General features: G+C 39.0%; 1 protein-coding gene across 2 annotated transcripts in view; it reads left to right on the top strand.

Moving 5' to 3' along the window:
• LOC5569263 (serine proteinase stubble) overlaps positions 1-15,205 on the top strand; it is a 57,597-nt gene that overhangs the window by 27,726 nt on the left and 14,666 nt on the right. Inside the window, exon 2 of one of the 2 annotated variants that reach the window (XM_021856867.1) lies at positions 14,281-15,056. In XM_021856867.1, the coding sequence (XP_021712559.1) occupies positions 14,828-15,056 (229 nt within the window). In that variant the 5' untranslated portion in view covers positions 14,281-14,827. The remainder of the gene's footprint in view (positions 1-14,280; positions 15,057-15,205) is intronic. The other variant, XM_021856875.1, reaches the window with a different exon arrangement.

The following is a 15,205-nucleotide window of genomic DNA, read 5'->3' as shown; positions in this document are numbered from 1 at the left end:
ATCGTCATATCATGTTTGATGGCAGTTTTCATATGAAGAATGAACACTAAACAAAATTGATATTTATTATTTGTATTGCTAAATCTGTTCAGACCTTTTTTTTCACTTAGAATATGATTTTTATCTGTTACTTTCTTCTTACTAGAGAGGAATTGGAAGCACACCTTCAAATTTTATAATGCAGGCATCGAGTTCAATAACTTTGTTATGAAAGCTTTTAAAACGTCAACGATGGGGCAACATTCTACACAGGCCTTATCTTATACATACGCCCATGTCAAATAGTGGAATGGATTTATACCTGGGTGCTGATGATTTCAACACATTTTGGAAAAAAACGTCTCATTTTGGAGAGCAGTGCTTAAGTTTTCACATATTTGTTATAAGTGGCTTTGTTTGGGCAAAAACCTATGAGCCAGTATTGATCTGAGCTGTAACTAACCAAATCAACAAACTTTTTTTTTTTTCAAATAACTCCTATATACCTCTGTAAAGGTGTTTTATTGAACTACAACAAAAAATAAAGGCACATAAAAACCCATAGGATGCAAATGCTCCCTAAACCATGACCGTGGCTAAATATTTCATTGTGACCGTGAAAAATACATTTTCTAAGACTCATTCCATTCTCTAACACCAAGAAAGCTCATATTTTTAACGATTAAGTGTGATTTGTGAATGTGGAAAGTTCATCAACAGAGTATACGACGATCAAACACTTTCTGACTTCAAAACCTTTCAACTTTTTTGCTTTAGTACGTTATTTAAGTTAGTAATAAATATAACATAAAAGTTCTTGTATAGCAATGTAACTGTTCCCGATACAGGGAACAATTCGGACGATAGACTTCCGCAAATCTAAACAAACTCGCTAATGTGGTGGTTTCACGTAATGTATTGGCGAATTAGTTAAATTTTTCCTGTAGGATACAATTTACTTTAATAATAACTAACATTATACTGAATTGGTTTAATTGTTACTTACGTTTAGTGTCTACGTTACTCTTCGTTACGTCCAGAAGGCGGTATGCTACGGTACGCTCTCTGTTATTAGTGTTTAGCTGTAGCTAATTTATAAGTGTAGGGAAAACTATTCAAATTAATTAGTATTAATTACTTTGCACATCAATTTACCTCATTTACTACCTTTTCCGTAAACACTTGCAATTGTGATTCCAACGTATATGTAAATAAACTTTTACTGACTGAGGTTGATCTAGGATATATCAAGGTAGATTTCTATTAACTATTTCGAATGAGCTTCAAATTCATTTTACCTTCAAATGGTATCCACTGCTCTACTTCCTAATAATTTTAATCAGCCTTTAGCCAGTTGAACACTTTTACTGAATTATTAGATCAAATCATTGACTAAATAATACGATCGACAGAGATCTTTCACATTTGTTTTCTGTTTTTATATATGTTCTTAACTATCTGACGTTCCACCGCTCCGTCGGCTACGTCGATCTGAGCCATTGACGTTGACTCCCGATGGGGGCTTGTTGGTAACGGAGGCGCGTCCGCAGATTGCGGAACAGTCCCCCCCAGTACACAGGATTCAGAATGCTGAGTACCTACCGTTGCGCCGACGACCATAACTTCAAGTTTTACCTCTGGACGTTCATAGTTGTTGAAGAGCGAATATACTGTTGAACTACGCACTGGACTGTTCTTGTAGCTGACGTCCACGAAACGGCCTCTCGGCCACGAAATGCTCGGCAGGTCCTTCTCTGGATAGTGCCACTTTGTCCGACGAGTAATCGACGGCAGATATTCGCGCATCCGTCGTTTCCAGAACAAGCTGGTGTTAATTTGGGATGGCCTCCAGTTATTACACAGAGTTGCGGGAATATCGTCGTTAGGATTTAAAGTTTTTTCAATGTGTTGAATCTGGAAACCACCGTATTTACGCACATCTTTCTTCATTGTCGTTTGCTCTGATGTCGAACACGGACCATAAATCACCCAGCCTATTCTGGTAAGAACTGCTGTTGGCTGATTTTGCCCACCTTCTCTGGAGTCGAGAGGATATTCGAGTCTGGAGTTGTCAACACCTATTAAAATTCGAGGTTTGACATCAGTGTACGAATCTACAGGTATACCAGAGAGATATTCAAAGCGTTTTGTCAGATCCGATGCTAACATTGACTGCGCAGGAAGATCTAGACTATGTACAGTATGTACCTCCGGAAGATAAAAGCTCTGTTCAGGAGAATGAGCACCCGAGATTTTTACCGAGAATACTACTGAACCTTTCTCACTCCTATTTTGTCCACCAGTCCACGAGATACACAAAGGGGATTTCTCGCCGCTGAGGTTCAATTCTTCCCATAAACTGTGCTCAATTAAAGTGGATGTTGACCCTGCATCTAGAAAAGCGTACGTATTAATTGCTTTTCCATTGCCGTGTAGCGTAACTGGTATGTATTTTAATAAATTCTGTCCCAGCTCACTGTAATGAATGTTGCATGATGCAGTGTGTGTTGGAAAATCTGATTGATGCTTCTTATGTTTGCTGTCATCGTGCAACAACCAGTGATGTAAAAAGGTGCATCCGTTCTGGTTACATGGAATCCTCCTTTCGCATGTTTCGAAGTGCTTGGACAAACACTTCCGGCAGATTTTCTTTTCATTGGCCAACGCCCATCGTGCGTTTGGTGACATTTCTAGAAAACTGCTACACTCTTCGAGCATGCTGCACTCATTACCGCACGCTAAGCACGAATTATGGTCTATCTGCTCCGATGGAACGGTGGAATGCGCATGGACATAGGCTTCGTTTTTCCGAGTTTGTCTCTCCAACTTGTTGTCAGACCTTTGCGGTTTAATCCACCCTGCAGGCCTGATTACCTTGCTTAAAGCCTCTACAATTCCTTCAAGCCAGTTGTTAAAGTCTATCATTGTGGGTGTTCCGATCTCTTTCCGGTATAATGCCCACTGCATTTTAAGTGAAGACGGCAAGCTATCTACCAACTCCTGCAGAATAGCAACATTGTAAAGTCGTTCGTCCATTCGACATACTTGTATTGTTGCACAGAGATTCTGAACTGCAACGCCAAAATCAACAATTGATTCCAACTTTTCTGCCTTTGGTGGAGGCATCATGCGAACCTTCTGGATCATTGTTTCCACGATAAACTCTGGATTTCCAAATAAAGTTCTCAGGCGATTTATAATGACTGGAACGTTTTCTGGAAGAAGTAGCAAACTCTTGACGGCGGCTTGTGCTTTATCGTACAGGCTCCGCTCCAGTCGATCAAGAAGCTCGTCGTTACGAAATGCGCACATCCTGGATGTGCGCTCGAACGCCGCGATGAATCGAGGCCAATCTTCGGGATCTCCACCGAACTTTGGCAGATCCTTAACCGTCTGTCTCGCAGCAAGATGGCCACTGTTGAGCGGTACCGAATCGCTATTTGTTTGTAGTTGATAATGTTGCAGATCTTGCTGCGGAGTTGAAGTTACAAGCGGGGGATTGCCAACCCTCTGGGATGTACCCATATTATGAGGCACATGGGTTTGATAGTTTGCCGACGGGGCGGCTGTCGATACGATTGGTTGCTGAGATGCTAAGCTGTACATAGGCTCTCGTAACATACCAGATACTGCTGGTCCATAAATGTCAGGCTGGTGGCACGATGTGACTATTGGAACGTTTCTACTGGTTTGTGGACGCCTCACGTTTGAATCAGGCGCGTAGCTGACACCAAGTTGCTTCGGAACGGCGTGCGGCTGTGTCGAAAAATATTGTCCATGCTGCTGCTGATGAGTAGATGGCCCAGCTTGATCCCCGCTACTGAGGAAGTACAGTTGCGTTGGAGGAGCCACGGTTTTTCGCAGTATCTCGTTGTACACTGGCAGCGGCGTATCATTTAAGACATTTCCTGCTTCCTGCCCGACGTGCTCCGTTTTCTCCAGCCATTCACTGATCTTTTCCAGACTTATGATGGACTCCGCATCTGAATCACTACACTCCAGCATTTCTCGTTCCAAAGCCAGTCGCTCTTCTAACTGCTTCTTCTCTAATGCCTGTCTTGCTTCCAGGGCTCTCGCTTCGAGTTGTAGAAGCTTTGCTGATCGCTTCGACGACTTCGAAGATGTCTTATCGGATCTTCTTGATGTTCTTTCATTATTTGCGATGGAGCTAGCCAACGGTTCGGTGTAAAGTCGACGATCCGTCTCCACGATTTTCACATGCTGCTTATTTTGCTTCGAGATTCCACCAACAGATTTCAACGGTACTTCAAGCTCGGTTATAGCTTTTGCCAACGGCATACTCGGCTCTTGCAACTGCAACTCTGCTAGCCGCATACGGACGATCTGCTCTTGCTTTCGCTGCTGAAATTCTTGTTCATTTCGCTGCTCAAGTTTCTGCTGTTCTTCCAACTGCTCTAGACGCTTTTGTTGCTCATACTGCCACTGCCTTTGCTGCTGTTCAAAAACCTCCAACTGCTCACTCAAAACACGCCTCTGCTTATCCAGTGCTCCCCGCACGCATCCATTGCAACTCCAATCGTGATTTCGAACACTGTCGTTCACGTTCACGCAGTCGTAGTGATACCAAATATCGCAGTCATCACACTGCACCATCCGACTATTATCAACACGACGACATGTTCCGCAGCTTGCTCCATCACCGCCAGGAGAATCACTTTTACGCCGTGAATGGATCCCGGCACCCGCTACACTTCCACTCGACATTCCGGAGTAAACGAAAAATTTAATTTGTTCCCGATACAGGGAACAATTCGGACGATAGACTTCCGCAAATCTAAACAAACTCGCTAATGTGGTGGTTTCACGTAATGTATTGGCGAATTAGTTAAATTTTTCCTGTAGGATACAATTTACTTTAATAATAACTAACATTATACTGAATTGGTTTAATTGTTACTTACGTTTAGTGTCTACGTTACTCTTCGTTACGTCCAGAAGGCGGTATGCTACAGTACGCTCTCTGTTATTAGTGTTTAGCTGTAGCTAATTTATAAGTGTAGGGAAAACTATTCAAATTAATTAGTATTAATTACTTTGCACATCAAATTACCTCATTTACTACCTTTTCCGTAAACACTTGCAATTGTGATTCCAACGTATATGTAAATAAACTTTTACTGACTGAGGTTGATCTAGGATATATCAAGGTAGATTTCTATTAACTATTTCGAATGAGCTTCAAATTCATTTTACCTTCAAATGGTATCCACTGCTCTACTTCCTAATAATTTTAATCAGCCTTTAGCCAGTTGAACACTTTTACTGAATTATTAGATCAAATCATTGACTAAATAATACGATCGACAGAGATCTTTCACATTTGTTTTCTGTTTTTATATATGTTCTTAACTATCTGACGTTCCACCGCTCCGTCGGCTACGTCGATCTGAGCCATTGACGTTGACTCCCGATGGGGGCTTGTTGGTAACGGAGGCGCGTCCGCAGATTGCGGAACAGTAACCTTGGAATATAATACATTAATCAGATGTTACGTTCAGTAACGCAAACAATAAAAATAATGCTTGTCTATAAGTAATTCTAGCAGAGACCGACTCACTATTTACACTTGGTCTTTCAAAATGTTTAAAATTATGCTCATGCGAAAGGTCCTGTCGAGTAGCTAAAAAAACTGCATTTGGTTGGTCAAATTAATGGACTCTTCGGTAGTAAGAATCAAAACAGTTATTGAGAACCCTTCGATTTTTGAAAATTTTTGACTCACTATAACTCGAAAATATCTTCAACAAACCTCTCACAACAACATGGTTTTAGAAAACGAAAACATACAAGCTTTATTTACAACAATAAAAATATTTGGCGGCCATATTGAATTTGGCCGCCATATTGGATTGTATCGGAAGGTTTTCATGGTGATCTTAACCACCGATTTTGAAAATTTTTTCATCACTGGAAAGCTGAGCTAGTTTTATACAAAATATGAAAAAAATCAGAGGTGTATGTTTAATCAAAAGTTATGTGCTATTGTGTAGACTATTTCTTATCGCTGGTGTAATTTGCGGTCATATAACGGTGCAGTAGCGATTTACGCTTGCTGTGATGTGTTTGAAATGTAAAAAAATAACTCTAGAATGCTTAAGAGAAAAACAACCATCATCGTTTTACAAATTTTCAAAACCAGTTTTTTTTTGCTCAAAATGTAAGCAATGTTCATGGAAATCTATCATTGCATTACACTTGCTATCTGAACTGTGATGATAGATTTTCATGAGGGTTCCTTTAAATTTGAACAAAAAACTGTTTTGATGATTGCTGATGATTGAATTGCGCATTCTTGAGCCTTATATAAATGCCAAATATATATTTTGTAAATGAAGGTCCTATGTTTTCTTTTTCCAAAACCATGTTATTGTGAAAGGGTTGTTGAAGAAATTTTAGAGTTGTGACAGTTTGAGCGAGGCAAAAATTGTCAAAAATCGGGGGGTTTTCAATAACTGTTTTGATTGCAACTACCAAGGGGTCCATCAATTTGACCAACAAAATGCAGTTCCTTTAGTTACTCAAAAGGACCTTTCGAATGAGCATAATTTTGAACATGTTGAAAGACCAAGTGTAAATAGAAAGCAGGTCCCAGCGAGAATTACTCTATGCTGAATTCACGTTCAAACAATTTTCGCATTTTTTTTTTATGGGCCATACTGTATTGTTGAGGTCGTTTTTAATTTTTATTCAGTAATCAACATGTCAATTAATAAAGAGTAATCTACCGATACAACCACTTCAGGGCTGATAGCGGATAAGTGTCTAAAGAAGGAAGTTTAGAGACGTCATGCCTGAAAAATGAAACCAAAATGATATTAAATTGGAATCTAATTTCGATAGGAATTACTCAAGTAATCCAACCAGGCAACTCTCGAAGCGCCTTTTTCAGCATTTCTGTGGGATTCAATTATATTTTTCTTTTCAGAAATTTCAGATGTTTACTGAAAAATTGCTTCAACTGCTTCGAATATTCGAACGAAACCTTCACAGACTTCCCATGGAATTAATCCAGAATTTTCATTCGAGGTTTCTTGTAAAACCCAACCGGCATGATACCCACAGAAATTTTTTTTCCTTTAATTTCTTCAGAAAATTTCCCAAAGAATTGTCTAAGATTTTTCTTAGAAAAAAAAACTAGATATATTTATAAAAGAATTCGTAAAGACTGATGAAATACACGATAAATACTAACAAAAGAGAAGTCTTTCAAAGACCTCTTCTGGACCCTTGAGATAATCTCGGATGAGTTTTCAGAGAAACTAATAATGAAATGATTGGAAAATTACCCAACCAAAATTTGCAATAGGAAATTTCTGGTAAATCTCGAGTGGAACTCTTTGAGAAATTACAGAAATAATTGCTGTAGGATTTTGTGTTTTTTTTTGTGAATTTTAAAAATGAAGAATCCAAGTACAATTTACTTCAAAATAAATCTCCATAAATCTTTGAAAGAAACCCTTAATTATGGAGAAATTAATGAGGAATCCTTGGTTGAATTTATTGTGAAATTCATGGAAAAATTCCTTAAAAGTTTTGTGGAACAATCCTGGAAAGTTGTAGAGAGCAATTCCTGGGATAATCAGTGTGGTAATTATTGAAGGATTGATTCTGAAAACGGATGGAAGTATCACTGGAAAATTACCAAGAGAGATTTTCGAGGAATTCTTGTATGATTTCTCGAAATAGTTTTTACACGAATTACTCCAACCTTTGTTATATTCCTGGATACAAATCTGTAGGAATATTTTAAGTTATCTCAGAGTAATATCTGGAGAAATCGGTACAAAAAGTTCTGAGAGAATTTTCGTTGTAATTCCGTCGTTGGACTACTGAAGGATTTTAGAGAAAATTTAAAAAGTAATTTCTCTTAGCCTATCTTAAGAAGTCATTAAACAAATTTCAAGACAAATCTATTGCCTGATGAATCTCCATAAGAATGCTTGGGGGAATCCCAGGAGAAGTCTTTGATCTATGAAGCTATGGAGTAGTCGCGTTATAATCAGGAATCATTGCAATGCGTAAAAGGAGTTTTGGTCAGGATAAGGCTCATGATCAGAGCTGTTGAATGTCATGAATATCACGTGACTTTGACAATTCAATATTGCTAATATCATCCTTCGCCGTGGAAAAAGTAATCGGAAAACATTTTTCCCGGTGACCTTTTCCGAATAACTATCGGTTGGTAATATTTGCTGATGCTATATCGTATAAAAGAGTGCTACTAGCATCAGTTTCTGGCTTCCTCAAGCTCAAGTTATAGAGGCCCCCCTGATATTCGATGATTAACAGAACAATGTATTTATGAATCCAAAACCACGATGTTCTGTTAAAAAGTGCTGTACTACAGCACTGAAATAAACGCTACCTTTATGAATGTACTAGATGATTTGGGGGCCCCTATTCGTTACCAATTCAGGCACCCTGCAAACCCGATTTTGCCTGTCCCGATACATTTCATTTTGTCAAGTCAATTTCTAATGCTATGAGAAACTTTCACCATGATTTCGGGGCCCCTAAGAATCCGGGGCCCGGTGCGGACCGCACCCACCGCACCCCCCTAGCTACGCTACTGCCCATGCGGCCTTAATTTCGATGTAGTACTTGTTGGTTTTAGCATGCAGTGATGCGGAAGGTAAAACATGGATCCCGGATCGGCGGACTGGTCTACCTTGATTGCTTGCATGTGGTCAAGTCTTGCGTATTTATCGAGGAAGGTGGAGTATTGCACCTTCAGTCCTGGCTGTCACCTTCGTACTTTATATCGGTGGTTTAGTGTTGACGTCACTCTTCTCCATGATACGGCATTGCTCTTGCAGGAAGTCGTACGTCGGATACGCGCCATTCTCCTGTCGCCCTTCCTAAGCTACTCTGGTGCTCTTGTCCAACTGTGATGAGATTTGGTGAAGTAGCACTTGCTCTTCCAGGCCGGCAACCGGCAGTGCCAGATTCTTAATGGCATCTTCATTTTTTGTGCTGGTACCGTAATCCGGGGGCAAATTGATCACTGGGACGAATTTGATCAGGTCGGTATCAAAAAATATTTCCTTCCAAAGATGCTGAAGGTTTCGCTGGCACCACAGACATTCCATGTTTTCTAGTTTATGGATGTTTAATGATGATTTTGAACTATTCCATTTTTATTAGGGTCAGTTTTGCATAGAAATATTTATACTTTTTGAATACAATACAGTTGAAAGTGTCGGTGCTAAACAATCCACTGGTTCTATGCCTACATGTTAACTTAGTGTGATTAAAATGTTGTGAAAGCTTAAGTATGAACTACTGAATTAATTTTACATATCATACAGCTTAGCAAGTATAGTGTTTTGCTCATAAAATCATTTATTCTTATATAATGTGCAGGGAAATTGCCTACATTTTAGCGTATTAGGCAGATTTTCAAAGTTTAATTTTGCAATAAAATGATCAAATACTCGAGTTGTAAGAATTTTGACAAGATTTTCAGATTCAGGAGACCCAAATTTAGTAGTTAGGGAAATTTTTTACCTTTAAACTTACTTTGTTAGATGGTGATCAATTTCGCCCCAGTGTGTCATTTCATTTTTTTGATTTTAAAACTATTTTTAAGATATGTTAAATATTATTTTATGAAAAGTCGATTACATAATCTGATAAAGATCAATAAAGTACTGATTTTGTCGAAATTTATTTGACAATATTTGAATTCCGAAGGAAAACACAACAAAAAGTTGTAAAATAGTGATTGTTTGAATTATTGTTTGTTAAATTGTTTGAATAGTGATTGATTGATTGAACTTTAAACGATGTCACGACCGATGACTTGCGGACTTGGTCGACTGGGTTGATTCGCGGCGGACTGGTAAACCACTTCGGATAGAGAAGACATTCGATGCGTGTGATCGGTTTAACTGCTATATTCATACTGAAGTAGTGTTTTACAATTTGCTCAATTCATATACTGAGTATGGATGTGGTAGTCTTGGAAATTGAGAGGAAATCATGAAACGCAACTCTCTGGAACTCATATCTAGCGTTACGGAAATTTATTTGAGTGAATGTTCGAAATTATATTCAATGCAATTTAAAATGATAGTTGAAACTGGTCATTTGATATTTGTAATTCTTTAAGTACTCATAACAGTGATTTTACCCCCGGAATACGGTATCGATCAACTTTCGCATGTCCTTAGAACACTGACATGCCGTGGATTACTGCGATGAAATAATTTTTCTCATTAAGTCAATGGTCGTTAGGGGAACTGGAGGTAATATGCTCATAGGGGGCAAAACGCGCCACCATCGATTTGGACGAACGATGTGTTTTAGAATGCTTTTTTTCACCCTAGATCATGGAAAAAGGATAAAAATGCTTTTCCTAGTATGTTTTTATGTGTTTTTCTCAAACAAATCGATAAAATTGTATAAAAACGTTTTTCGCTGTTTTCGTTGCAATTTTGTGCGATTTTCAATGTCATTTTTTAGGCCGATAAATAACCAAATTTCTGAAACTATTGCCGAGAGGCAAATTGTGCACTGCCATAGTTTGTATTACGTGCAAAACATATGTTAAATTTGCCCTCAAAAAGCTCATTGAAGGACCTAAACTTTAATCAACTCTGGGGGCAAAACGCCCACCCCTATTTCATAACACCAAAACAGCCGTTTGAATTCAAATTCTACCAAACGTAATGCCACGTTGAAGTTACCCAAAAATTGGAGCCTTACAAATGCACATTTTACGCATCAGCATGTATACTATTACTGAACAATAACATCTGAACAAACGCCCGGATGTATGCAACACATATACAAGCATGATTGTGTGCGTTCGTTTACAGCATGTCTAACGCCGAACTCAAGCGGGGCGTTTTACCCCGCAAAACAATACATATGTAGTTAAGCAAGCATGTTTTAAAAATTAATTTATAAACCCCAGAAAAGTTAAAATGGATAGCTGTTTCTACTATTTGGTAGAAAACATGTCTGTCTATTCGACCATAATCAAAAAAGAGCATAAAATATTGTTTTCCACATCTAAAATCGATGTTCTCCTTAACGTGGGCAAACTACCCCCAGTCCCCCTATTTCCCGTTACAACATTAACATGTACATTAATTGCGCTTCTCGAATTTAGGCGGTTAAATGTAGTTCAATCCTGCTTAGTACCCCCACTATTGGTACATCTACCCTAGATCTTGTTCTGTAAGCCATTGCCCATTGCACGGTGACGTCTACAGAAAATCGCTCTCTTTCTCTCCTTCGGGAAATCTGAACGGTGCCAGTACCTGTCAAAGTTGACAGGTACTGGCACCATTGTTTTCAAGTTTTCTTGAAGAGCGAACGAGAGAGAATTTCACCGTGAAATGCCTAATTGAATTCACTGTAGCATATATCAACTGTATTCGAATGACAACGAAGGAAATGCACATTCTCAATACTTGGATTCGGGTTGATTTCACTGTCTTGAATTGCATTTTTCACTCAGGTTGGCTTCCCCTTCACTGCCCCTCTCTGCTCTTCCATTATTCGGGTTGCTGTTTTCTTCTTCTGTTGAAGCTTTTGTTACTCCACGGACGATTTATTCGGTGTGTGGATCATTCCAGCACATTCACATTTTCACAATGAGCGAGCGGATCAGGATTCAAAAAGGCCGCTCGTTACAATTGGTTGATCCGCGACGGAAGAATATTCGCAAACATCTCCGAAGAAACTTTTCTCTTCGAACGAACGTAGGAAGCACAAGATGGCTGCCACAGTGACCCGTCGTTACATTCGGCCAATCCGCGACAGACAAATGCTCGTGTTTTTCATCAAAAGTTCAATGTTTTTCACAAAGAAAACTTTTCGTAGCTTCGCGACACTAGGTTTTCCGAAAAAATCCGGCTCGATGGATAACATGTCCCAGCCGGGAGCAGGTGACCGTAAGCGTTTATAAATTGGGATCGTTTCGGTTCTTCGAGCGAACACGCGAGTAATTTTTACGAGTGATGGTATAGTACTGTTTTATTGAACGAGTCAGTTTAGCAAAAGTGGAATAAAAATAAGAACAATAACAATCGTTGCAAATATCCAGAGATAGAAAATAGGAGTGTTCAAAATTCAACCAACACTAACTAATTGCGAAAAAGCTCAAAAACTTGCAAAACCGCTTAGACATGGACAAGGATGGTTCAAACGATTTCAACGCCGGGGTGGTTGTTGGTTGAATTTTGAACACCCGATTTTTTTTTCTCTTGATATTTGCAACGATTGTTATTGTTCTTATATTTATTTATTCCACTATTGTTAAGCTGACTCGTTGTTCAATAAAACAGTAAAATACCATCACTCGTGAAAATTATTCACGTGTTTAATGTGTTCTCGAAGAACCGAAACGATCCGAATTCATAAGCGTTTGCAGTCCGCTGCTCCCGGCTGAAAGTTTTTCTTTTTCAATGCCGGAATCGACTTCTAAGGTTTTTTTTTCAAAATTTTGGATTATTTTCAGAATAGCTTAGAGCCAGAGTTCAATTGAGAAATTTTATTTTCGAAATTATTGTTTCTTAATTGATAAAATCGTTTTTTAATTTCTTTTTGCAAATCCTGTCATAGCACGATCATAAGTGCGTTTAAATTACCAAGGTAATTCAAACGGATCCAGAGTTTAAGATTATCGCGTCTATAATCACGGATTCGACTTTTACTTCACATTTTGGGATTGCAATGCCCATTGCTTCAAAGTTTCGAGAGCATTGTCAATAACAAATTTGGTTTGCAAAGAAATGTTTAGGACATATCTCCATCAGTACCAAAATGGCCTCTAATATGGCACCTTACTTCCCCCTTCACTTTCCACTCCCTCCTCCCACGCTTCTCACAGTGTTTTGGAGAGCGATCACAAAAAATGATTATTTGAAGCTACTAACCTTGTTGTAGAGCGGTGGTTTCTTAACTGAAAGCATTCCATAATGTGTTTTTCACAAATTACCTGTTTTTGAATGCAATCAAGTAGTTATTGCTGTGATTTGTGTTGTTAAATATCACGCACTACCGAATCACTTCTTTTTCACGCATCGTGTTGTTGTTTGAAGGCTTTTCGGTGCCCGTTATAAAATTCACTTTTCATGGTATTTCTACTCACCGTGACAATTCAAAAATCCGATGCGATATTTGTAACACTTTATGTTTTCTCGCGCCGTACTCCTGGGAGCAATAAAACACTTAAATGCACCGATTTGTGCTCGAAAAATAACACCGGAATACGAATTCACTGGGCCAACATTGTTTATGAATCGGATGCGCAGCTCTCACTGATTGGAAGTGATGTCAGTTTTTATGTTTGGAATTAAAATTGTTTGGATATTCATACACTTGCTACAACCACGTATTTTACAATTTCATAACACTCAGAAGGTGTACAATGTCACAAGTGTTGCAAAACATTTTTAAGCATGAGAAAAACAATGTACGACGCAATTTAACAGCAAAAATGAAAATTAAATATTATACAGTACAATTGACTGTAGAATTCAAATGCATACTGATGGCAACTTTCTCCGTCCGTGAGAAGCTAGAGAAGAGAGGAGAAAACTGCCAAAAAAAAGTAAACAACACACGCATGGTGTGAAAAATGCTTAAAATTTTGGTCAAAAATCATGTTTCCACTGCCAAATGAAATAAATTGTGATTTTGAGCTTTAAGGAAGTTGTTGAAGAATTCATATCGACAATAATACATTTGTATGAAACGTGTGCAAGTAATACTGTCTACATAATTCTGTAGGTGGAGGTATACATGGAACATGATGATTTATTTTTGGCCGTCGCACATAACATTGTGCTCCGCCGTGTTGGGTGGCTCGAGAGGGTGGTTTAGCGGGTGGCTCGAGTGGGTGGCAACATTATGTTTACGTGCTCAATGAACCTTCACCTTAACATCAAGATTATTATCGAGGAATGTTTCATATGTATTCCAGTCGGCTCGCAAATAATTGAAAGTGGAGCTGATAGGATTTAGAATCGCTTCATGGGATATTTGAAGTGTAAAAGAGACATGATCAGAATCAAAATCAACGTGAGTAACCAGTTGGCTACGAATGTGACGTCTAGACGGTTAAGACCAAATCAATCGTTGCTAAGGTGTTCCTTTAAATTTGCATGAGCTTCAGTGTTCTGTGTTAACAAAATATTCTTAAATATGTGCTTAACGAACGCAGCGTAGCTTCAAATGCACACCCATTTTATTTACGTAACATTACGTAAACAGAATAATGTAAATCGAATATACGAAGATAGAAGTTTTCGTAAATGAATATTTCAGCGTATATTTTAGGATAACCAAAAAGCAAAGAATGGACGACCCTGTGCAAAGTGCTGTCCGTGCCTGAAAAGATCGCTCACAGAAGATAACTGAAAGTGAAAGAGTTCCGAACAAGCCACGGAAAAAACCTTCACCGCATAAACTTAGGATCGGCTCGAGGGCAAAAACATGAGGTAGCTATAATGTTGAGTAATGTTCCAGGGGAGCTCCGTAGAAGACCACGAAACCACGCGCCACCGGTGCCGTCAATGTGCTCGGAACAGAAGAAGAAAGTGAAATGAAGAGATTATGAGAGTACGAACACGATTAAAACATCTGGTTGGATTCCTGCATAGTTGAAGAGATTAAACTGCATCTGGCCATTTGGTGGTGTGTGACCGATCGGTGCAGCTGATCATCGGCAAGTCTTCCGTCGGATAGGAAGTTGAAGACTCGCGGTGAGCGCCGGCGCATGTGTGTGGAGCAAAACGAACATAGTTGAAGTGGATAAGTGAAATAATTGAAACAAACAAACGATCGCGCGAACGAGAAAAAAAGAGTAACCAAAATGAAGTTCAATTCGACGGCTGTGATAATGACCGTTGTTGGCGTTCTGCTGGTGGTGGCGGTGCGTAGATGTAGAGCTGCGACGGCGTGGTACAACAATCAGACCGATGTGGACTACCGAGGTGGACGCTTTTTGTTCGATGCACTTTTCGGTCTCGATACGGCGGGCTTCTCTCTCGGCGACGATGACGGACCGGAGTCGACCAATCAGGTCCGCGGCTGCGATTGTGGTAAGTTTTAGGAACATTAAAATTGCTACAAAAACTACCTAAAAATTTCTAGAATAATGTTCGAATTCAAGAATTAATTTCAAGCAATTTCTGAAAAACACATTTGGAAAATTAAAAAAAAAAAAGTTAGGCTGATACAAATATTAATT

The sequence above is a fragment of the Aedes aegypti genome, chromosome 1 (genome assembly GCF_002204515.2).
Source record: "Aedes aegypti strain LVP_AGWG chromosome 1, AaegL5.0 Primary Assembly, whole genome shotgun sequence".
NCBI lineage: Eukaryota > Metazoa > Arthropoda > Insecta > Diptera > Culicidae > Aedes > Aedes aegypti.
This window is presented reverse-complemented; position numbering and strand designations above follow the sequence as displayed.